This window comes from Castor canadensis, chromosome 8, assembly GCF_047511655.1.
Source record: "Castor canadensis chromosome 8, mCasCan1.hap1v2, whole genome shotgun sequence".
NCBI lineage: Eukaryota > Metazoa > Chordata > Mammalia > Rodentia > Castoridae > Castor > Castor canadensis.
In genome coordinates, this window is record NC_133393.1 from 142,973,664 (window position 1) to 143,000,603 (window position 26,940).

At 38.5% G+C, this 26,940-nt stretch overlaps 1 protein-coding gene across 3 annotated transcripts in view; it reads right to left on the minus strand.

The window, feature by feature from the left end:
- Cry1 (cryptochrome circadian regulator 1) overlaps positions 1 to 23,149 on the minus strand; it is a 58,666-nt gene extending 35,517 nt beyond the window's left edge. Inside the window, exon 1 of one of the 3 annotated variants that reach the window (XM_074084300.1) lies at positions 22,085 to 23,149. In XM_074084300.1, the coding sequence (XP_073940401.1) occupies positions 22,085 to 22,242 (158 nt within the window). In that variant the 5' untranslated portion in view covers positions 22,243 to 23,149. The remainder of the gene's footprint in view (positions 1 to 22,084) is intronic. The other 2 variants (XM_020180901.2, XM_020180899.2) reach the window with 2 other exon arrangements.
- Between the last annotated feature and the right edge of the window lie 3,791 nt (positions 23,150 to 26,940).

The window sequence follows — 26,940 nt, forward strand, 5'->3', positions numbered from 1 at the left end:
ATGGTGAAATGTTAAAAGCCCTTCCTTTAAGACTGGGAAGAAGACAGGATGTCACTTATTTAATCTGATACTAGTAGGCTTAACCAGGGTAGTAACAGAACAATAAATAAAAGTGGGCTGGGCATGGGAGCTCACAACTGTAATCTACTTAGGAGGCTGATACAGGAGGACCACGGTTTGAGACCAATCTGGACCCTATCTCTAAAAACAAGCTGGGCCTGGTAATACACACCTGTAATCCCAGTTATGTGAGAGGTATCATTAAGTTTGGGTGATAGGAGGATCATGGTTTGAGGCTGGCCTCAACAAAAAGCACGAGACCTAGCTAAAGCTAGTACAGATGGAGGCAGGGTTTAAGTGGTAGAGCACTTGCTTAGCAAGTGAGCCCCTGAGTTTAAACCCCAGTAAATAAACTCCAAAAAAATAAAAAAGGTAAAAGGATAGGAAAGGAAGAAATAAAACCATGATTATTTGCAGGTGATAGGGCATATTGATAAAAAATCAACATAGAAAAATATTATTAGAGTAGAATATTATTATGAAAAATTATTAGAAAATTAAAAAAATTATTAGCATTAATCAGCATTCCAAAGGGTTAAAATGTATTTAACTTCTGGAATCAATTTACACTAATATAATCTATGTAATTTATGCCTCTCTGATCTCTAAAATCACACAGAGCTATTTATAATCTAGCAATCTTACTCCCTGTTTAATTTTAGAAACCACTGCATTGTGACTACACCAGGTCAGGCCAAATCAAATGTCAGATACATTTCTAGGTTTTAAAGGATTTATATACAACTAAATAACATCTGTCCCATATATACTTAAAAGCTCACTGTCCTAGATCTATGTAGAAGGCTTTTCATGGTCTAACAGTCTTAATTGAAATTTCTGTCCTTCAGATTAATAATGCTGGGAAGTTATTCCACTTTTTTTGATGTACGACCCAGCACACATAACTACTCAGGTCTGCCTGAGGCTTGGCAAGTGGTCCAGCTCTTTCCCATATGGATATTACTACAAAGAGTGACACCTGCACAATGCAATTACCCAATTATCTATGTTTTCAAGATTTATTGAGAGACTATTCGGTCTCAGAGTTGTTGTGGACTCTGAGGATAAATGAAAAAAACATAATTGAATGTCATGAAGTTTGCCTGTTAGATAGTGATAATGGTAATGATAAGAGCTAAAAACATTTAGAGAAAGTGTGTTAGACACTACTCTACATGGATACATTCAATAACCTAATGGTAAAGTCACTTACTCCATTTCCAAATGAGGAAACTGAGGCGTATACAGGTAAAGAAACTTCCCAAGGACACATGAAATGGCAAAGTCAGGATATTAAACTCCATCAGCTTGGCTTAAGTTCTATGCTCTTGAACCACCATACTGTAATTCACTGGTGAAAATTTCTATGGAGAAAACTAATACTGGGTAGAGGGAAAATGGGGGGGGTGCGTTATAACTTTACATAGTATGTCACTCAATTTCATATCAGTATAACAAATCAATTTGTAAAGAGAAAAGATTTGTTTTGGCTCATGGTTTTGGAAGGTTCAGTCCAGAATTGTTGCTTTTGGGTCTGTGGTACAGCATCACACAATGGTGAAAATGTGTGGCTGGAGCAAAACTGTCCAGAAGTGAAACAAAGAGACCAGAAGGGAGCATCCTCCAATGACCTGAAGACCTCCCACTGACCCCACCTTCTAAAGTCTCCATTACCTCTCTATCACCTTAGGCTGAGGACCAAGTCTTTAACTCATCGATATTTGGGGTACATTTCAGATCTAAACCACAGCACACAGCATAGTCATAGAAGGATTTATTGATATTTATTCAAACACTGCTTATTAAAACACCCATCTTTAAAGGTTACCTGACACCATCTCTTCCCAAATATCCCAATCTCAGTTAGTAATGATCCCACCACATCAATTACTCAGGTCAAAGTTTCACCTATTTGGTCAGAATACAATAGGCTTAGCTGCAGTAACAAACAACCCTCAAATCAGTGGCTTCACAAAACAAGTTTTTATTTTGCTTCTATTGAGTTCACTGTAGCTCTAGGCAGTTATCCTCTAAATGGTGACTTTACTATCCCAGTTGTTTTGGTCTTGTGGCTCTATAATTTCAACTCAAGAGGTCTCCTTTACAGCAAAGGAAGAACCAGGAAAGCATAGAGAGGCTTTACACTGCCTCAGCCAAACACTTCCTCAAACTCCCTGGCCAGAACTAGTTTACATGGCCTTCATAGACTACCCAAGAAAACTGAGAAGTAGAAGACAGCCCAGGTCAGAAAGATGGTATGAAATTATTAGTCACAAACATATGGACATTAAAGAAATACACTATAAAATAAAGTCATATTCATAACAGAAAACACTAGGATAATATGACTACATATACATACTATTCCTAATATACAGACACATACTTCCACATCTCATAATGATTAAAAACAAAAAGTTTCAATTTACCAGGTGGATATAAATATTATAATCTCAAAATGTGTAAGGGAAAAAGAGACATATTCATGATCAGACAGGGAGAAGGAGATTTTAATATGCCTCTGATAATAACTGAGATAATAAGCAGATAAAAAATGAGTACAGACTGGAGGTGTGGCTCAGGCCACACCAGGCTTGCAAGTGCAAAGTCCTGAGTTCAAGCTCCAGTCCTGCCAAAAAAAATTAAAAATTAAAAAAAAATGTGTACAGAAGATTTGGAGAAATACATTAATAATTCTAAAAAAAAAAGAATATCCCACCTAATAACCACAGCTTATTTTACTAGAAGAGGAGTATACACTGAGCATATATAGATAATTTTAACTGAGCATATATTGGACCATAAAAAAATCTAAACAAATGCCAAAGAATTGAAATAACATACAGCATATTCCCTTACTTTGATGTATTTGAGTTGAAAACTACTAGTAAGCAAATAATAAAGAAAATAATTCTAAATTAGAGGTGTGGCTCAAGTGGTAGAAAACCTGCCTAGTAAGCACAAGGCTCTGAGTTCAAACCCCAGTACCATCAACAAAGAAAAGCCTCTAAATAATTTATGGATTAAAGGAAAAACAAAAACAATTTTGAATTAAAATGACAATGAAAATAATCACATTAAAGAGACTATGGGCTACAACTATAGAAGCAATTAGAAGGATACTTATATATCTAAATGCTGATATTAGAAAAATGGAAATCTTAAAATTAATAGCCTAAAACATATTTTATTAAGTTTAACAGGCTAAATAGCTATTCTGTAGGCTAACTACATTTCAATAAGTTACACTAGCATCAATTCAAAGTGGATTAAAGATCTTAATGTAAGATCTGAAATGATGAAATTAATCCAGGAAAAAATAGCGAACACAGTGGGCCACATAAGCATAGGTAATAACTTTATGAATACAACTCCAATACCTCAGCAATTAGAAAGTATTAACAAATGGGACTGCAGGAAACTAAAAAGCTTCTGCATAGTAAAGGAAATGGTTACCGGACTGAAGAGAGCCTATAGAATGGGGGAAAAAAATCTTTGCTAATTATATACCTGACAAGGGATTAATAACCAAAATATACAAGGAGCTCAAAATATCAACCTCTCAAAGAACCAACACCCACTGAATAAATGGGCAAGTGAACTGAACACACAGTTCTCAAAAGAAGAAGTACGGGCTGGGGATATAGCTTAGTGGTTTAGTGTTTGCCTTGCATGCATGAGGCCCTGAGTTCAATCCCCAGTACCACAAAAAAAAACAAAAAAAAAAGATCAAAAGAAGAAGTACAAATGCCCAATATACATGAAGAAATGCTCATCATCCTTGGCCATAAAGGAAATGCAAATCAAAACCACATTAAGATTCCACCTCACCCCAGTCAGAATGGCGACCATGGAGAACACAAACAATGTGGGGAAAAGAAAACTTCTACACTGTTGGTGGGAATGTAAATTACTGCAACCTGTATGGAAAGCAATATGGAGTTCCCTCAAAAAACTAAAACTAGAACTACCATGTGATCCAGTGATTCCACTCCTGAACACATATCCGAAGGAATGTGCCCTAGTAATGACAAAATCACTTGCACCCCTGTGTTTGTTGCAGCACTATTCATAATAGCCAAGCTTGGAAAACAGCCTAGATGTCCCATGACTGATGAGCGGATTAAGAAAATGTGGTATATATACACAATGGAGTTTTAGTCAACCTTAAAGAAGAATGAAATTATGCTGTTTGCAGGTAAAGGGGTAAAATAGGTTTTTCTATGGGTGGATATCAGTGGAGGGGGATGGGCATAAGGAAAGGGTGAACATGGTGGATGTATTTTGTATTCAGGTATGAAAATAGAAGAATGAAAACTGCCGAAATTACTCTAAGAGGGGAAGAGGGAGAATGATGGAGGAGGTAAATCTCACTAAGATACATTATAAGCACAAATGTAAATAGCACAATGTATCCCCCTGTACACTATTATATGCTAATAAGATGTTTAAAGGAAATAGTAATAAGATTTTTTAAAAAACCACAGAAAAGATCAATAAAGTTGGTTTTCTGAAAAGATGTTTAACCAACTTCCAATGAAATTCATCAAGACAAAAAGAGGAAAGACATAAATAAGCAATATTAAAAATGAAAGGGCAAAATAACTATAGATGCTATATACATTTAAATCACACACAAAGAATTAAATCAATTTCAATTTCAAGTAATAATCTAGAATATTTAGACCAATCTTCCCATTAAAACAGAAATAAAAATACTGACTAACATATATAAAATATCTTAAAAGCAGCTAAGACATATACTGGACAAAGAATTACCAAACCAAAAGCTAAGTAGAACATATAATCAACTTTTCCCCTAAGAACATGCTGATACCAAAGAACCTAAACAGTGGTTTTGATGGCTTCATGATGCAAAGGGGACGAATGTCAAGGCCTAGAAGCAGCCCAAGACAGAAAGAAAGTCTAAGAGAAGACACCCCAAAACATTAAGCTAAGGTGCCAAAACCTCACACATGCTTAGGGAAGGGGTAAAGCAGAAAAAAAATCCTCCTTCACACCTTGTGGTGAGGTTGCCCTGGCACTCAGCAGAAAAGAAGGGGGGAAATAAAAAAAACAAAAAAGTCTATAGACTGTAAAGCACAGATCAATTTGTGGGTGGATTTGCACCCAAATTCAAATCATTGTTGTAATATAAGAAACCTCAAAGCATAAGTTAAAAGCGCCCTGAAGTGCTAGTAACTCTAATACCTCTAAGAAGTAAGTTCAAATTCCCTCTGGAGAAAGGCATGCTTATCTTGACCTTGGAAAGTTCTTACAAGTAAAATTTCAAAGACAGTAAGAAAATCATCAAAGCAGCTGTAGGGTGGAGGTAGATGACATATTACCTTTAAAAGGCAACAGTTCTTAACAGTAACAATGGAAACTAGAAGATGGCAGAATATTTTTAATAAGCTGGGAACAAATAAATCCAGCAACCTAAAAGTCCAACATCTCAACACCACCACACTGGGGACAAACTTCTGGCAAATGAACCTTTAAGGGACAAACATAGCACCTTTACTACTTGTTAAAAAAGGCAGAAAGGAAATAAGGTAGGGGAGAGAGAGAAAGAAGAAAAAAATGAGTGACAAAAGAAGAAAGAAAGACACATTGGAGGAGGAAAGAAGAAAAAAGTGAGGAAGGAAGAAAAGTGAATTTATAACTAGAAAGAACCCCACAACTCATGAACTGGTAAACTAACTGTGGTATATTTACACCATAAAATATTTCTTAGCAATAAAAAGGAATGAAATAATACACAAAAAGATGGATAAATCTCAACATTACGCTACATGAAAGAAATCAAACCCAAAAGACTATACTATTTGACTCCACTTACATGAAATTCTAAAAAGGAAAGACTGAGTGCTAAAAACAAAGCAACAAATTAACAAACAAAAAGTTGCATGGATGGCAGGGAGAAAAAAAACTTTCAAGGACTAGGTTTTAGTAATGAATTTTAAATGTTAGTCTTACTTCTGACAAGAAACAGAGCACACTACAATGTTCTATCCGACAATTATTTCTATAGAAGATGTAATACACAGATTTCTTAGGGAACTAATGAATTGTAAGAATTAAAAAGGGAGGGGGAGGAGAGAAGAAAAGGAAAGGTATTCACAATGAATGATATAATCTTATTTGTATAAATATATAATGTGTGGTACTCTTAAATATGCTTAAAGGGTATAAATAATGTTACTAGCAGTTCTCTCTGGCTAATGGGATTTCTTTCTTATATTTTCAGGATTTGTGGGAATGTTTTATAACAGGTATGCTAAACAGGATTGTTCATCCAATCAAGAAAAGGTTTCCAAGGAGATGGTAAAGTTGGAACTCATACTTTTTTTCCTTAACCTCCAACAAACTTAAACACACAAAAATAGTGAACACTACACAAACTCATGGGCACATGTACACATACATATACACAATAGCAGAAACTAAACAAGTGAGATGGTATAAACTTTGAAAAGTTGTGGTCATAAAAAGGAAATGAAGGGCTCAGTGGTGAGCACATGCTTGTACACAATAGCTTTTGACAAAGGAAAAAAATAGTCTTTTCAACAAATGGTGCAGGAACACCAATATGGTACCAAGTTAATCTCAACACATACCACACACCTTATACAAAACTGACCCAAAGGCCCTCAGCTGAAATCCCAGAACCACCCAAAACAAAACACAGGTGAAATCTTCGTGATTGTGGATTAGGCAAATAATTATTAGCATAGCACAAAAAATACATTCCATACAAGAAAAAAAACACAGAATTTCATCAAAGAATTTTTAAATTGCTCTATGACCAATAATGCCAACAGAATGAAGAAAATAAGCACTTAGTGGGAGAAAATATGTGCAAATCACATTTCACATATCTGACAATTTAGAATATATAAAAGAACACTCTAAAATTTAGCAATGGTAAACAATTCAATAAAAAAGGAGCAAAAAACTGAACACACACTTTACCAAAGGAGCTATGCAGATGGAAAATAAGCACATTAAAAAAACTCCCCAACAACAAATTAAAATCACAGTAAGGGGCTGGGGATGCAGGTCAGTGGTAGAGTGATGATCTAGCTTGTGCAAGGGCCTAGATTCATTCCATCCTTAGCACCACTAACTAGTTAACTAACTAACTAACTAGTTAACTAGTTACTAAAACGAAAAACCCCAAACCACAACAAGATTAATAATAGAATGAGAAAGAAAAAATAATAAAGCAGCAATACCAAATGCTGACAAAGATAAAGAGTAACTGGAATTCTCATACATTGCCAATGGGAATGCAAAATTATATAGACATTTTGGAAAACAGTTGAAAGTTTTTAATAAAGTTAAAACACAAGACAAGAAATGATAAGATAGCAAAATGATATAGAAATCACATAGCTAAGAAAAATAAAAACTAAAAGTTTATCATTTCAGAATTAAATTAGAAATAAAAAGGGCAGATTCCACACAATATAATCAAATAACTATGACAAAAAAGAGATCACAAGTAAGATTACAACAATTTGAATGAAAAACAGCAAAATGACTGGAACATGAAAACAAGATAGGAAAACGAAAAAGCCACTCCAACTGAATTAGTAAACTTCCAGGAGGAACACAGCAATGGGACACAAAAGGTACTCCATCTGGGCGTGGTGGTGCGGAGCAATTCCAGCACTTGGAAGGATGAGGCAAGAGGACAGCCAGTTTGAGGCCAGCCTGGTTCCATAGTGTGTTCCAGGCCAGTCTGAGCTATATATTGAGACCCTATCTTGAAAACAAAAACAAAGGGGCTGATTGTGGTGGTCCATGCCTGTAATCCCTGTTACATGGGAGGTGGAAGTAGTAGGATCTCAGACCAAAGCCTGTCTAGGCAAAAGCACAAAACCCTATCTGAAAAACAAACTAAAGCAAAAAGAGCTGGAGGTGTGGCTCAAATGTTAGAGTACTTGCCATGAGGTCCTGAGTTTAGACCCTATTACCACCAAAAAAATAAAGAGAGAGAGAGAGAATAGAAGCATGTGAAGTGACTCCATACTATGAAAGATAAGGAAATGGACATTGTCTAAATAATGAGACACTTACTCCCAATAGGTTTTCACAGAGGGAGACCATTTCTATTTCACACCCATAACAAAAGCAGAAGGAATACTTTCAATTTATCTCTGTGTCTGCATTATAAAACCAGGGAGTACACATGCTCTTGCCAAAACCTACTGCTTGAGAGCTTAGTGCATACAGGGTGCAGAGTCTATTCTTTCACACGGTAACTTTGCAGAGGCAAGACCCTTGCCTGCTGTGGTTGACTAGCACAGTCTATGACTACGTGGCTGAGTAATCTGGTCTAATTCAAGGCTCCGTTCTTACTACACGTAGTTATTGCTGCTAACCTCCTTTACACATCATCTGTAGGATCCACTAACTAAACACACATGCATATATGGATTGTAATTATTGGTAGTTTCAGGCATCTGGGAACAATCTTGGAACACTAATCCTCTACAGATTAGGGATGACAGCTGTATCATTATTTCCAATAGTACAAAACCCTGTGTGTGCTGTGTGTGTGTGTGTGTGTGTGTGTGTGTGTGTGTGTATTTGTTCTAAACTGGGAAGGTGAAGAGGACCTTACTGCCCACTCCAACACCAATTTAAAGTTTTATAGAATAATATTTATCATCAGTTTAATCCTAAAATTAACAAGTCTTACGTCTTACTTTCTTCTGCTAAATTCAAGTAAATTAAATTCTTTCTTTTAAAAATTGTGTACGCAATATAACCCCATCTTTATTTCCCTGTATCCATTCAAACTTCTATTTTTAAATGTGCATAAAGATATATCTGAAATATTGGTATAGTATTTTAAGATGGTTATTTTTAGCTAGTCCATTAAGAATTTAAACCTTGTTACACTATTCTGATTTACTTAGTTTCTACTATGAGGTGCTTTTACAAAAATGGAAGTCACTCTTTAAAAGAACCTAACTTTATAAAATTCTTAATAAAAATTAAATCAGGGTCTGTGGGTGTGGCTCAGGTGGTAAGAACACTGGCTTTAGCATGTGTGAGGCCCTAGGTTCAATCCCTAGTACTGCAAATTAATTTAAATTAATTTAAATGTTTTATTTATAAGTGGAAGAGTATTAAAAGAAATGAGCATGTAGGGCATTTTGTGCCTAGATCCCATGGATATGAAAGGTGCTTCTGGGATATCTTAGAAACATATAAATTAATTTTTTGGTCATGGCACTGAACTCAGGACCTCACGTTTGCTAGGCAAGCATTCTACCACTTGAGCCATACTCCTAGCCCTTTATGCTTTAGTTATTTTTCAGATAGGGACTCATATTTTTTGCCTTGAACCCTGATCCTCCTACCCTGCCTCCTTCATAGGTGCAATTACAGACATGAGCCACCATGGCTAGCTTGTTTGTTGAGGGAAGGTCTTGCTTATTTTTTACCTAAGCCACTCTCGAACCGTGATCCTCTGGATCTCCATCTTCCAAGTAGCTGGGATTACAAAAGTGCACCATCACACCCAGATAAAAAACTTAAACATTTAAGATAGTAAAATATTATTCCAGCAAAATTTAAATTTCATTCAATGTTATTTAATTAAGCTTTGCTCATCTTAATCAAAAAGCTCTGAGAATAAATTCACCACAAAACTACCATCTAAGACAAAAAGGCAAAAATTTTCACCTCCATTAAAATATATTTAATAGAACAAAATGTTGATGTACTTTTTAAAGTATTGCTACCTCTGCCCCATGTTTCCTTTAATCTGATAAATAGACGAGCTGAGTCGATATTCTAAAAGTTCACAATAGTTACTGGAACAATCATGTTTACTTTGGATTATTCCTATAGCTTATCTCCTTGCTCCCTAATTTTTAAATGTTCTACCACCTTTAAGCCAGGATGTGCAAACTCAAATATCTCTGGGGTCAAGCAGGTAATTTAAATGAGTGAAGTGTGAATGTGGTGAACTGGTGAACTGGAGAACACACACCTCTAAGGACAGCCAGTACACAGCTCCAGTCAATAGGGCCATGTGGGAGTGCTGACCAAGTGTTGCCAGAGTTTCTGAGTGCTCGAAAACAAATAAAGGATTTTCACATAAATAACTTTTAAGTTTTAAATGTGAGCAATTGATTAAATTTATTATTATTGTATGGATGAACCAAAACATATGATTAAAGTTTTCTGTAAGAAAATATCAATCACCTTAGAATTCTATACTTAATTTATTAATCATGTGTAAAAGAAAAAAAGGCTACTTAGAAATCTAAGGGATAGGAAAATGAACCATCTATGGGCAATTCCTGGGACTCAAGAAACATGAAAAGGTGGTACACATAAGTGATGGTACACAAATAAACACAGTTAAAAACATATGGCGAATCCTAGGCAGCTGTAACTAATATGGTTATAAAGGTTTAAAGTAACTATTTTAAAAGAATTAAAAAAATAAACAGGAGATAGCATAAAACAAAATAGAAGTACATGTGGAGACAGGAAATGGAAAACAAAGTGTGATAATGGTTTACTTTATTGAGGGAAAGGTCATAGATATTATTTAATTCTTAATTGTTGATAAGATAAAATTAGTTTCCAAAATATTGTTAAAATTTTAAAGAAACTACTGGTAAAATAAAAAGAATGTAAAACTATCAATCTGCCAAAAGGTGTAAAAAAAAGATAAAACTAAAAGTTTACAAAAAGAAAATAAAAGAATAGTTTATGCATATAAAAGAATAATATATGAGACAATAAACCGTAAGATTAGTAATACAAATAAGTGTGAATGGATATTTTGGTGTTAAAGATTAAAAACAAGTTGAAAATATTCAGCTATATGCTGCTTACATGAGACACATAAAAGAAAAGACATATAAGACCAAAAAACAAAGAGAGAGAACCTAGGGGTAGCAATACTAACAGTATTCAAGGGCAAGAGTACTCCATAAAAGAAATAAGTAATGACCTACAAAGGGCTTTATAAACTATGGCCCAGTAGATAAATTTGATCCATGGTTTTTGTATGACCCCCAAGCTAAGAATGATTTTTATGTATTTAAAGGGTTTCTGTCTTCATCCACTTTGTCCATTTTGAGCAGAAGAACAGGATATCTGAGATAAGGAAATTCATAATAAATTTATCTGGCTTATCGCTCTAGAGATGAGAAAATCTAAAGTCAACGGGCCAACATCTGACAAATGCCTTCTTGCTGCATCATCCCACGGAAGAAGTTGGAAGGGCAAGAGAACACATATACATGAGAGGAAGGGGTTCAAACTCATCCTTTTATCAGAAACCCACTGCTATCACAGCATTAATCCACTCAAGAGTGCACAGCCCTCATAATCTAAGCGGCTTTTAAAAGTTCCATCTTTCAACACTGTTGCACTGGGGATCAAGTTTCCAACATGTGGACATTGGGGACACATTCAAACCACAGCATACAGACCTATAAGACAAAAGATAGGTCAAGATTTACTAATGTACAAGAGGCTTTTCTATATTAAGAAAACCAGACCTTTATAACCTATACTGCCTTTATTCCTTAGCGTGCTGTCAGCATGTTGACATTGGCCTGTACAACTTTTATGTAATTATCTAGTTGAATTTACCAATCTTTTATTTTGGTTTCAGGACTGCATTTTAGAAAAACGTTGCCCACTTAAATGGTATTTTTTCTTTTTTAAATCCTCCTACTTTTCTTCAAGTTTTGTAGTTTACATTTTAAATGTGAGATGCCTAGAAATTAGCCTTCCTGAGACATTTCTGTGACCAGGAGAAAATGATAACAATCTTACAGCAAGACAGCAGACTGCAGACTAATGGAGGGTGCTCCAGAGATATGGGGAAAGTGTAGAGGGAGAAGGAAGAAGAGCAGGAGTAGATGATACAGTTTTTAAAAACCTTGGAACTTTCCTCCTCTCACTGAAAAGATTCAAACTGTACTCTTTGTTGAATCTATTAAAGAATGTTCCCAGCTGATGGAAGTCCCACTGTTTCACACCTCCCTTATCCTGTATTATTTGAGAATAAGAGCTTGAGCAGAGAATAAGATCTAATCACCATTTTATCTGTACCTGAATTCAGGGGACATCTTGGTTGTTGTAACCCTCTTCGATAATATTATACATGGGATCTTTTTCCTTCCTATTACATTTCCCAATTGTTTATATATAACAGGAAATTTTACTAGAACATATATTTGCTAATACGTTTCATGCTACAACAGGAGAGCTGGGTAGCTGAGGCAAGAGATTATATCATCTACAAGATTTAAAATATTTATCATCTGGCCCCTTATATAAAAAGTTTGCTGATTTCTGATATACAGGAAAGCTATTTGTAATTTTTTTAGGTAAAATTCAAATATAAAATTAATCATTTTAAATTAGTACATTCATAATGTTCAATCATCAGCTCTATTTCCAAAATATCTGCACCACCCCAAATGTATTGACTACTCTGTATCAATTACCATGTACCCTTTAAGCAATGACTCCCTATTTCTCTCCCTTTCCTGGGCTATCAGTGATTTTTCTTTTTTTTAGATATTACCTATAAGTGGAATCACATGATACATGATCTTTGGTGTTGACTTCTCTAACTTAGCATAAGGTTTTTGATGTCTACCCATGCTGTAGAGTCTCATTTCTTTTTTATGAATAAGTAATATTCCATTACATGGTTACGCCACATTTTAAAAAGCCACTATCAACTGCTTTACGTTTGGGGTGTTCCCACCTTTTGGTGGTTGTGATTAGTACTTCTATGGACAGTCATGTCTCAGTTTTTGTTTGAATGCCTGCTTTTAACAGTTGTGGAATTCTAAGGGTGGCACTGCTGAGTTGTACGGTAATTCTATTTTTAACTTTTCATGGAACTACCAAACTGTTTTCCACAGCAGCTGTACTATTTTATGAGAGTTCCAGTTTCTCCACTTGCTATTTTTCTTTAAAACAATTTTTAAGTAATAATCATCCTAGTGGATGTGAAATGGTATTGCACTGTGGCTTTGTTTTGTATTTCCGTAATGAGTAATAATATTGAGCATCTTTTCATGTGTTCGTGGCCACTGTCTGTATTTTAATAGATATGTGCTTTAAAACCCCAAACACAATAGAAAAAGACAGCAACAAAATGGGCAAGACTATTAAAAGACTACCAATTTACAGAAGGAAAAAAAATCTCCAAAGATAATATATCTGAGAAGAAATGTCTGAGCTTATCAGTAACTAGAAAAGTGCAAATTAAGACAATCAGGTATTACTCTTCAGTTATTAAACTAGTAAAATTAGAAAGATAATTTTAAAATGTTGGGATCAAGGGGTTAAAAAGACCCCTTTTTAATGGGAATAGAGACTGGTTCAGCTACTGTGAATAGCAATCTATCATTTTAGTTAAATCAAATGCTATCATTTGGGATGTCAAATGTCCACATGTTAAACGATGGGTCCCCAGGGTGGTGTTACTGAGAGGTGGTGTGGATCTTTACCATGTATGGCATCATGGAAGGTCCTGAGGTCAAATGGTGCATGCACCTGAAGGAGATCTGTAGGACACTGGTCTCTTCTTCCTTACTTCCCGGCTTATGATGTAAGCAGCTAGAAGTCCAAAGCAATAGGGGCCACAGGATCTTTGGAAACATGAGCCAAATAAACATTTTCTAAGAGAATTGCCTTGGACATTTAATTATAAGTGGAAAGCCAGCTAATATACCAAATACAAGCTACCTGATATTCCAGTAATTCTATTCATTTACATGTATGTTCTAGAGAAATACTTATATTGGAGTCATGTACAAAGATGTTCCTTACAACATAATTTGTGATGTCAAAACTGGGAATTAAACAAGTACCTATCACTAAGACAGTAATAGGTAAAATGTGGTGGATGTCCCACAGAGTGTTATGCAGCTGTCTGAAGCAAAGGATTAGAAGTACCAACATGAGCGCATCTGAAAACTTAATGCTATAGGAAAAAATAACAGACTAAGATGTACAACACAGTAACATTTATGTGTTAAATTAAAAATAAATGCACACAAAACTATGAATTTTGTAAAAACATATAGTAACAAAATGATAGACAAATATATTAGAATATTGCTACAGTTTGGATCTGGAATGTATCAAAGGCCCATGTGTTAAAGGCTTAATATCCAGCTTGGCACTTTTAGGAAGTGGTTAAACTTTAAGAGGTGGGGCCTACGTGGGAGGAATTCAGGCCAGTGGGCGCATGTTCTTGAAGGAGATAATGTGACCCTACCCTTCTTCTTCCTTTCTTTCAACTCCAAACCATGAGGTGAGTGGCTTCCACACCATTGCTGCCCAGCACCCTCGCCAAAAGTCTAAAAACAACGAGTACACTTGATCATGGACAAACCTCCCTCTGATAATGGACTGGAGGCAAAACAAACATTTTCTCTTTATAAGTTGATTATCACAGGTGTTTGTAATAGTAACAAAGTGCTGACTAATATTAAGATAGACACTATATAATAAATATTTATGGGAGAGGAAAAATTCAAATAGATGTGAAGGAGAACAAAGAAACAAGACAAATAAGAAGCCTTCAAAATCAATGATGATAATGTGGTTTAAACTGCAATTACTTTAATTATCTCCAACAAAGTTTAAAAAAAATTGTATCCAGTCATATTATAACACCTTTTCAGTTTTCCTGGATATTTTAGGCACATAATCAATGCACATGTGGGAGTTTAAAATTTTTATTTCTGAAATTTCTTTTGGAAATAATAATAAAAATTATTATTTTTATTATGATTGGTCAAAACTGGTTGTAACACTAGGCAAGATGGTTCAAATCTATAGTCCTATCTACTTCGGAGGCAGAGATTGAGGTTTGAGGCCAGCCCAAGCTCATCCAAGCCCCATCTCAACCAATAAAAGTTGGGCATGGTGGCACACAGCTTTCATCCCAGCTGTGCAGGAGCATTAATAGGAAGATGAGAAGCTGGCAGAGTGGCTCAAGTGCTAAAGCATCTGCCTAGCAAGCATGAGGCCCTGAGTTCAAACCCCAGCACCACCAAAGACAAAAACAAGAAAAAAGTGTGTAATAAAGCTACAAATAAGGCACATTTGCTGCATTCTATACAATTTGATTTCTATTCTTATTGAAGTGCCTTCATAATAGTTAAGCTATAACTTTCAAAATAGCAAAATCATGACTACAAATATGAAATTAGTAAGTAGCATCTTAGTCCATTTTATGCTGCTGTAACAAAATGCCTGAAGTTGAGCACTTTATAAAGAAAAGGGGTTTATTTAGATAACAGTTTTGAAGACTGAAAAGTTCAAGAATGGGAGGACCCATCTGTTCGGTTTCTAATGAGGACCTCCCTGGCTGCATGAGCAGAGAAGTAGAAAGGAAAACAGTCATGGCAAAGGGGACCAAGCACATAGAATGGCCCCATTTCATAACAATCCACTTTTGTGAGATGGGTAGTAGTCCTTTCCAGGGGTTGAAGCCTCAATTACTTAATTACCTTCTAGGAGGTCCCATCTCTTAAAGGTTCCATGCCCACAACATCACCACAATGGGATCAAGCTTCTACGTGAAACTTTGAGGGACACACTCAAACCACAACCTAACCATAGAATATGGCAAATATTTTATAACCATTAATTCATGAAGAACTAGTAAGATATTAAAACTGGATCAAATGAAGATTCATTTGCATAGCACAAACAGGAATGATTTGCATTGGTACTGGCAGTTGCTATCAGTTGTCTGAAACTTAACATTTATCACTTTTACAGATGCTTCTAACATTTACAGAGTTATAAAACAGTCTAGTCAAAGATAAAGTTGCATAACCTTTAACCAAAATCATATTCCCAAAGGACCCTCTAGACACTATCTATTATTCCTGATAATGTGGTCATTTTCTTTGTCCACTTCCAAATCTGACAATTTTCCCTGCATATGAGTCAAAGCTCCTATTAACCTGCCTTCTCCAGCATGGTGCAGAAAAATACTGTCAGATTTGGTTTCCTTGATACAGCACTCTTCTGGTACCTCTTTTATCTCTGATTGATTCTCCTCTGACTCCTTCACCAATTCCTAACACCTTAAGTAAAGCAGTCACCATCATTTTGATTGGGTCTCATTCTACACAATTTTATTCAGACATACTTCATGTATGACTTACGTAGGACTTACTCTCATACCCACAGCTCTCACCTGTAATTCCCCAGGCTTTAACTTCTATTTTCCCATGTTAATATCTTGGCAATACCTAAAATTCATCACTTACCTAAACTAAACCCTTTTCCTCATCTAAATATGATTTATTCTTGTGTTCTGAAACTTAGTGTCATGGTTTGGATATGAAGTGTCTCCCAAAGTCTCATGTGATGAACATCCCCACCTGGTGATGCTACTGAGAAGTGATTGGATCATAAGGGCTGTGACCTAATCAATGGATTAATTCATTGATTGATTTATAATTTGGTGACATTAGTGGGAGGTGGAGGAAACTAGGCAGTGGGGCCTAGTTGGAGAGGTAGGTCACTGTGGGTGTGACCTTGTTCCTAGTCCCTCCCTCTCTCTCTCCTTCCTGTTGCCATAAAGTAAGCAACTTCTACCATGATGTTCTACATCAGCAGGGCCCCTAAAACAACAGAAACAGTTGATTATGGACTGAAACTTCTGAAATTGTAAGCCAAAATAAATGTTTTCTCCTTTAAGTTGCTTTTACCAGGTAATTTGATACAGTGATTTAAAAAAATTGAGTAACATAGCTTATTCCAGAGGCACAAAGCATGAGAACCTTATGTTCTACTATTTTCCTCATTCTTTTCTTCTATGAAACTCCCTTTCAAGACAGTCACCTAAACTACCCACTGTATCTCTACAATCTCCATCTTCTGCTCCCCTTCACTCCCCCTCTCATATGTCTTCCCCTTCCCTCGAAGCCATTTCCCTAGATCAACCCCACATCATCTTTCACAAGAGCTGCTGATAAAGCTTCCAAATTGGTATTTTGTCTCTCTCTTTTATCATTAACTCAGCTCCAAAGTTCCATTTTCCCAAATAGGGGTCAAAGCTTTTCTGAATTGCATCTACTTTCAGATCCGAGTTCTTACATAACAGGCATCTGTTGTGTTAGGGTACCCACTTACTTCCTACTCATTGTACTTTCAGTCCACTTGAGCTTATTCCACCAGTGAGGCACATACTTCTAGCTAAAATAATGGGAGGCTCACAATGATTGATTCAGAAGTTGAACCCAACATATCTACTGAAATGCCAGACATTTGCTAAGACTTCTGCAGCAGAGACATATGCTTTTTACTACGGTAACTGCTGTCATTGCTGTATTTTACCACCAGAAGACATCCTGTCTGAGAAGTCAAAGCAGAATAAGTAAAGTTCAGAGATGCAAACAGAAAAAAAAAAAAATGGGGGACAGCATTAGCGTTTGAACTCAGGGCCTCATACTTACTAGGCAGGCAGTCTTGCAGCTTGAGCCACTCTGGAGCCAAGTGACATCTTACGAGCCTTAGCATCAACATATCTCTAGAGCCAGTTCCCTTGAATTGTTCAACTACATCTACCAATGAACTCTCTTTTTGCTTAAGTATGTTTGACTCATACAACCGACTGGCAACCAAGAGTACTAAATAACACTTCCTGTCTTTTCATATGTCACATGATTCAGCCCTACTGGCCTCCTCATCAGTATCAGAACACTGTGTCTCATGCTATTTTCCTCATCCAGACTTCTCGTCCACTGCCTGGAACTCCCTTGTTCATGTGAGACTTCCAAGGCTCAGTGCAAGTGCCTCAGAGAAGTGATCACACAAAACTCGAAAGAGCAGCAGAGGGACAGATTACACAGGGAGTTTAAGCCATGGTTTGGCTTTTTAAACCGTAATCCAAAAGTTAAGAAATGCTTCTGAAGGGTTTTAAAGCATAAGTGATATGTTCAAGTTTTCTATTTTAAAATATTCTGTTTATTGTATAAGGAGTGAATTAGAAGAGGGCAAGAGTACAATGATTTGTAGGCTACTGAAGGAATTTAGGCATCGGGGCATGGCAAAGGAGAGAATATGCAATTCTGTAATTATTTTATTTCTGAACACATTTCCTCTGTAAATTCCCTGAGAGCACAGAAATTACCTTGACTATCATTTCACTGACAGAAATTAGCAAAGTGATTGGCACACATTTTCTAGAGACTCAAATATTTATTGAATAAATGGATATATAATTAATAATATAATCTGTAAATCATTTGAGTAGGTGAGCAAATGGAGACAGAAAGCACAGGGAAAGTCAATTATTTTGTTTTTTAGCAACAGGTAAGGAAGAAAATTAAGCTTTGTTTTGAACAAGTTGAGGTAGAGGTGACACAATACATGCAAGTAGGCAGATAAATAGGAGACACACATATCTGGGGATCAGGAGACAGATCTATGCTGAAGGTACTGATTTGAGAGTTTGAGGCATAACGATGAGATTGCCTAGGAACACTTAGCTGGCACTGAAGGGTTGAACAGAAAAAAAAAGAAGTCAAGCAAGAACACTGCTAGCTCTGGAAGAGAAATAGACAGGGGAGTGCTTTAACTAAAGCCAAGGGAAGAAAAGGAAGATGAGGTCCAATGTGTCATACGTGGCAAAAAAAAAAAAAAAAAATCAAGGGGTGAAAAGTTTAAAAGTATCTTATGGATGGAAACAGTTTTGGAAGAGTTGGGGGAGGGGCAGGGATATCTGGAGACTAGTTTGGAATGGGTTCAAGGGTAAAGATAAAGAAATGAAGTCAATTGTATTAACATCTTGTTCAAGAAGTCTGCTATAAAGGAACTGAGATACATAGTTACAGAGCAGGAACATAACAATCAAGATTTTGTTCCTTTTGTTTATTGTGGTTTTTGTTTGTTTGTTTTACAGAGCTTGGTTTAAGTATCCATTGGAGACAACCTAAAAAGTGAATGAAGCTAGGCATGGTGGCACAGGCCAGTACCCCAGCACGCTGAGAATTTCACTAAACACAGGAAGTACAAATTGACTTTTCCTGAGTTTCTACTTTGTCTACAACTTGCCTATTGTGGACATTTTACATAAATTGAATCATATAATGTCATATATGTGTAGAAGTTTGTGACTGGCTTCTTTCACTTAGCTTGTTTTCAAGTTTCAATCACATACCTCTTACATGCAATATTTCATACCTTTTTAATGGCCAAATAATAGTCTATTATATGGATATACCACATTTAAAAAAAATCAATTAATCAGTTCATGGACATTTGGTTGTCTCCAACTTCTGACTATTATAACATTTTTGTAACTATTTTTCTCTTAAATCCAAAAGTCTAAAAAAAAAAAAAACCACAATGATTAAAGGAAATACAAGTTGGGTGCCTGCCATAGGCTCACACCTATAATCCTAGCTACTCAGGAGGCAGCAATCAGGAGGATCATGGTTTGAAACCAGCCTGGGCAATCAGTTCATGAAACCCTATCTTGAAAATATCCAACACAAAAGTGGTTCAAGTGGTATAGCACTTGAACCGCTCTGCCAGCAAGTATGAGGCCCCAAGTTCACTTGCCTAGCAAGTATGAGACCCTAAGTTCAAACCCCAGTATTGCAAAAAAGTAAAAAACAGCTTCTAAGGAAAATTAAGAGGTTTCCCCTCACCTAGAGTTGAGGTCATATACTGCAAATGGTAGCAGATGAGATACATAGGCCAAAAGGTAGGTCTTGAATGCCAGGCTAAGGAGTTTGGGCATTATCCTACAGCCAATAAGGAAATAAATATAAAATGATTGATTCCAGGATATCCTCATTCAAAAAACAGATACTAATATATGAGAGACACTGAATTAGTGCTATGAGTCTTGAGTAATCACTCCCAAAAGACTTTTGTCTCTGATACTACTAATACCGCTATAGACAATATTATGAAAGATCTTAAAATGCTAAGTCTAACTTTTAATTTTCAGTTCCCATCTTACTTGACTATCATAGCATTTAACATAGGCAAATAAAAAATAAAAATTTTTATTTTATTTTTTGCAGTGCTGGAGATCGAACCAGGGTCTAGTTCATGTTAGACAACCACTCTGCATCTGAGCTCCATACAACCCCAGCTCTACAATCACTTCTTTAATGTTCTCATACAGTCTCATGGCGCCACTAGAATGTAGTTTCAATAGGGTAGAGATTTGGGGCTACTTTGTTATGCTGAATCCCCTACACTTGACACAGTGCCGGGTATATACTAGACACTTGACAATTCTTATTCGATAAATGTGGGCTTTTTATCTACGTATAAACTGATGACGCTCCGATTTATACTCCTATCTGGATCTCTATCCTAAACTCCACATATATCCAACTACCTATTTGCTATATTCCCCACTGGGTGTGTAAAAAGCATCTCAAACTTAACAAATTCCAAAAGAGAACTCTAACCACCCTCTCAAAGGGTTCTCTGGCTGGCTTCACTTTCTTAGCAAGGTTGCAGCTTCATCTCCAACCCAGAAATTTTGAAGCATTCCTAACTCCACCTCTTCTGCATATACCACATATCCAATCTGCCAACAAATTCTGAGTGTTCTGTCTTCAGAATATAACCAGTACCTGCCTGCTTCTTCCCACTTCCACCACTGTCACTATGGTCCAAGCCATCCTATTTCCACCTGGATGGCTGCAATGCTCTCCTAACTGGTCTTCTCACTTGTTCATCTCCACTCACAATTCAGTTTGTTCTCAAAACCACAACCAAAGAATTTTTTTCCTAACATAAGTCAGATCACATCATAATCCTCTGTTCACAATCCTGTAATTACTTCCACTTTACTTTAAGTAAAAACACAAAACTTGGTAAATTGCTTGTAAAGCACTATTCAATCTGGCTCTATTACAACTCTGACCTCATCACCTATCACTTTCTCCTCACTTACTGGCCTCCTTGGCTCTTCCTTTCAAAGGTCAAGCACATTCCCACCTCAGCACCTTTCCCATGATTGTTCTCTTTGCCTGGCATATCCTCCCTCTAGATATCTGTATCCCATCAACTTCCCTTAGGTCTGCTATCACCCTCTCTGTGACTTTCACAGCCACCATCAGATTTTAATTACAATCCCACCTCTACCCTTGTTTTCCTTATCTCTTTGCTCATTTTTCCTTACAGTACTTAGCACCACCTAAAATACTACATATAGACACCTGAAAAGGACAACTTCTAACTCTGCTTCATCCACTACTATATCTCTGACATTTAAATCAGTACCTGGCAATTAAGCGATCGATAATCTATCTGTTGAACTTGCATTTCACTCCGCCTAACAATCACCTAGCCTGGATTTTCAAAAAAAGATCACCAAACGTCTCTAGGACGTCTTGCAGTGCTCGGATCCCTAGAAGGATTCTACTTTGCCTAGAAAGAAAAACTGTTCTTTGTCCTGTCAACCACAAGGAGGAGTTGAGAGGACGAGCTGGGCAAAGAGAACCCAGACAACGCTCTCCCCTTGCTTTTCCAACGGTAACCTCCAGGGGGAAGAAAACTGGATGCGGAGCCGACCGTAAAGAATGAATGATTTTTCTCCATACTATGAGTTTTCCAAGACGCACGTAAACATTAAATCCCACAATCCTTTCGAATACCACGAAGAAGCCACGAGAATCAACCCACAGGACACTAAGGGCTGGCAGGGTTTAACTCCACCATTAAAGAAGTCTCCATAAACGAGGGGAAGAGTTAGTTCCCCAGTTAGCACAGAGACACAGAAACTTACCAGGAAAGGCCAAGGGCTTCCAGTCGACCGTACTCTGGCCAGGGAACTAATAAGTCATTTCTATCTAATACTTCCAGCACCTACGGTTCTTGAACGGTCTAAGCGAGGTGATCGCACGTCTAACACGGCAGATGGGGCCGATCCCGTAATACCCGGCCCTCACTCCCGATTCATCAACATCGCGACCCCCCCACCCCCAAGACAATATTAATTTCCCGCGAGCTCTCCACTCACCGCCACCTGTTGATGCCCACGTTGGAGGAGCCCGCGAACCAGGGGTCGAGGATGTAGACGCAGCGGATGGTGTCGGCACCCTGGATGCACTCTTTCAGCGCCGGGTTGTCGTGGAGCCGGAGCCCCTTGCGGAACCAGTGCACGGCGTTCACCCCCATGCCCGGGCCCGGCGGGCGGCGGGCGGGTCACCGCCGATTTCCTCCACCGAGAAATTCAAGGAAGGGGGGTCCGGCTCATAACCGACACCTTCGCTTCCAGGAGAATCGCCGCACCCAAGGAGTGAGGAAAGGACGGCAGGGAGGGGACGGGACTCAATGGACCCGAGGAGGGGACCCGAGAAGGCGAGGGCGCCGTAGGTGCAGCGGGAAGATGAATGGAAGTTGCCCGGTTGGCGAGGTCCAAGTGTGACGCCCTTTAGGAATCGCCGCCCGCGGCCAGCGCCCTAAGAAGATGCATAACTTCCAGGGCCTGAGACCCCTGGAGAGCGCGCAAGTTCCAGCAGCTCGAGCGGTCACGACGGCCTGAGCTGGCACGGGCAGCCCCGGGAGGTTCGTCACGGAAACCTCGCCCCACCGAGGCGGCCCGCGAGGAGAAAACGGCCCGCCAGCGCTAAGTCACCCAGAGGACCGGCAAAGGATTCGGCTTCCGATGGTGGCGCTGTCTCTCCGTCCGGGAGTGAGGACCAAAATCAGAGGGCGAAAGCGGTGGTCGAGGCCGCTGGACGGTTGCCGGCCGGTGATCGGTCCCGAGGCTGCCCGGGTGACTCCGCCGCCGCCGCCGCCGCCGCGTCAGCGGGCCCGGCCCCGCCTCCGGCTCCTCATTGGAGGACACGCTTCCCACGTGACCACCGGCACCTCACGTTTCTGAAGTGTGTTTACTACACTGGCTCTGGCTGGGTGAGCTGCTCGAGATTTAGTCGCTTTCGGGAAGGACTCAGTCGCTCTATCTCACAAATATAGGTTCTTGCCCACATGCAGGGCTCCCTGCTTCTTTTCCTTTCTTCAAGCGACTGGTCTCAGGCCCTGGAAGGCACTCGAGGTGACCACAGGCCCCAGGTGAAGGGGGAGGCTTAGCTCCGCCCCTGAGGGCTGTGAGCGGCTACTATTGGCGGGGGCTCGGTGAGACCCGGATGAGCACGGGGATGCGGGGAGCTCCCGGGCGCGCTCCCTGCAAGGGAAAATGCGCGTGCGCTTTTGCTGCGTTCCGGAGGGAAGGAGGGCGGGCGGGAGCGCGCTTGGGATTCCTTCTTCAGTGGGATTTGGAGAGGGTTCGGAGACGGTTCTGCTAACCGTGGAGCTGGAACGGGAGGACAGAATGGAAGGAAGAAAAAGGAGGCTCTACCGTGTGCTTCAATCCAGCGTTATCCAGAGAACCGTACTTTAGAGTGTGCGGAGTCTGCGCCCTTAACCATTTTTCTGACCCGCGCGGCACCCTTGTACATGCTTTGGAGAAGAGGGGTGATTTGCAGAGTGGTGTCAAGTATTACAGAACGTCCCAGAATTTAATACTATCGATATGTCATCAATCTAGCCCTAAGCTCTTATAGGCGGGATTCTGATTGCGCCTTTGCCTGCCTTTCCAGCGACAGTAAACTGCAGGCGATACCATGCCTTAGACATTTGATGCCTTTTTTTCATGCAGTGATTACTTAGTGAACGAAGCAGGTACGTCCAAGATATAGGAGATAATTAAAATAGACCAAAACACAGCGCTCATGGTTACAGTTTGTCTCTTTATATGTGCGGGTTTTCTCCCTCTATAAAATGCACTTCTTTGGAGTTCACTACTCAACGACAACCACCTTTGTACTACTACTTAGTATATTTGTTCATATCCCTGTGGACTCAGATATATACTACCTAGTTTGTGAAAGTATGTTTTACTCTAGAGTAGATTTGGGACCTGCAATGTAAGCTCTCTAAGCGCGTGTCAGATGTATCACTTGTCACACTATTATGAAAATTCCCTCATCAGAACTACCTGTTATATACCTAGCAGTACCTGCTCAGTAATAGCACTTATGGTCATAGTAATGTGTCTCTGATTATCTTGAAAGTGTGACCTCCCAAGGACAGGATCTCTTTCCAGTTTATTTTTTTGTATTAGTAGTACATAGCCTGACATGTGCATTCAAATGTGAATTGAATGAATGTTAATTGAGTGAACAAGTGAATGCTGTGCTGCTGGCCACCGATATGTGTGGCAAAATTAAAAGGAGGAAGGAAATAGCAATAGTTTCTGGTTGAAGTGTGTCTCCTCCATATTCTTAAGCACACATTTGGAAGTAAGGTCTCTGCAAAGAATCAACATGAGATTATGAAGGTGAGCCCTAATCCAATATGACTGGTACCCTCACATAAAGGGGCAATTTGGGCACAGAGTCAGACATGCACACAGGGAGAATACCACCTGAAAACTGGAGTTAAGGTTGGCCGCAAGCTAAAGAACAAGCCTAAACTGGGAGAAGCATGGAACCCATCCTTCCTCCATGCTTTCAGAGGGAGCATGGTCCTGCTCGCACCCCAGTTTTGGACTTTGGCCTCCAGAACTGTGAGGCAATAAACTCATATTGCCATCCAATACTTGGTATTCTAGCAAACTAACAGTAATAAAGTAAATCCAATAATCTAGGGAACCAACATGACTGAGGAATCCGCTCCACCTCTGTGTCTTACCACCGGAAGGAAGTGTATATCATTCTTTTTCTAGCTTCTATAAAAACATTTAAAACTATGTACCTGAAAAATCCTTTGTTCACCTCAAAGTGTTAAACAAATGTTCTTTATTTTTGTAGATGGGGATGAGCTTTGGGTCATCACCATTCTGAGTCTTTTGTCACCTATGCAGAAGATATGGCACACAGATCTGTGCCCTCACTTGAATTGCCTGGTACTCCAGGGCCTATTATTGTACTTTTAAAAACACAGAGTTTCATGTTTCATTTTAAGCAGCTTGACAGTAAGCAGATTGTGTCAAAAGTCAGAAGGATTGTTTTCAGGAATCTAAGTGAAATGGTGGGAGGTGAAGAGAATATTGATCCATGTCGAGTTGACTTCTATTTATGAATTGTGCATTCAATAAAGATGATCTTTTAAACTGACAGTTGTGTGGGGGTGTTTGTGTAACACAAGTAGTAAAAGCAGATGAAAAGCCCAACTGTTTCTCAATCCAAAGCTCTTTTCTTACCATGTACCACCTATTACTGATACTCTCATTCTTGTAGAGTGAATATTATGTATGAGCACTGTCAAGAATCACTTGTGAAACTTTAGTTGGCTCCAACACCTTGGCTGTGGTAGAAAGTGTATTGGACCAAGAGGACAGTGGGACTGGCTTCTGTCTCATCTTACCATTAATTAGTTGATGGTTGCTGTGGTTTGGATGAGTTTTTACCCCAAGGAGTCATATGTTGGAGATTGCTCCTCAACGTAGTAATGTGAGAGGTGGTAGGACATTTAAGAGGTGAGCCCTAGTGGGAAGTTATTGGGTCACTGAGGGTGCTGCCTTCAGAAGGGATTATGGGACTCCAATTATGGCTTCCTGTTTGGCAATATGATCCTTTATTCTCATATGTGCTCCCTTCATGCTGACATCCACTATTAGGGCCTCACTGGAAGCCAAATGAATGGGGCTGCCTGATCTTGGACTTCAATCCGTAAAAACTATGAACTAAATAAACTTCTTTGTAAAGTTACTCAGCTTCAAGCCTTTTGTTATAGTAATGAAAAACAGACTAAAACGATCATCTTAAACAAGCCACCTAGACTTTCTGGGCCTAAGTCACCTAAAAAAATGAAATGATTAGAGGGTTTCTAAGTTCTAAGCTATTTTAAAATTCTATGAACACAACCATGCCATGTCTTAAAAATATCTAAGAAGAGTCCTGTTAAACATTCCTTTAATCAAAACCACACTAAGATTCCACCTCATCCCTGTTAGAATAGCTATCATCAAAAACACCACAACAACAAATGTTGGTGAGAATATGAGGAAAAGGAACCCTCATACACTGCTGGTGGGAATGCAAGCTAGTCCAACCACTCTGGAAAACAATATGAAGGCTTCTTAAAAAACTAAACATAGATCTGCCATATGATCCAGCAATCCCACTCCTAGGGATATACCCAATGGAATGTGACTCAGGTTATTCCAGAGGCACCTGCACACCCATGTTTATTGCGGCACTATTCACAATAGCCAAGTTATGGAAACAGCCAAGATGCCCCACTACTGACGAATGGATTAAGAAAATGTGGTATTTATACACAAGGGAATTCTACTCAGCCATGAAGAAGAATGAAATCTTATCATTCACAAGTAAATGGATGGAATTGGAGAAGATCATCTTAAGGGAAGTTAGCTAGGCTCAGAAGGCCAAAAATCATATGTTCTCCCTCATATGTGGACTTTAGACTTAAAACAAATGCAGTAATATTATTGGACATGGGTCACATGCTAAGAGGAGAATGTGAACAGGAGGAATAGGGAAAGGTAGGAAACCCAAAACTTGAAAGTGTTTGATGAGCCCACTGTAGAGGAGCTAATATAGTAACCTTTAAAACAATAGAGGTCACTATTGGAAGGTGTCTGGGAAGTAATTGTAATACACGTGTGCATGGAAGCAATGCTAGGAATCTCTGTATAGCTATCCTTATCTCAAACTAGCAAAAACACTATATCTTTCTTATTATTGCTTATGTCTTCTTCAATAAAATTGGAGAAGAGGGCAGAACAGGTTCTAACTGGAAGCTAAAGGAGTGGGGGGGAGAGAAAGGGGGCAGTGGAGAGAAATGGCCCAAATAATGTATGCACATATGAATAAATGAATTAAAAAATCCAAATCAACAAAAAAAGAA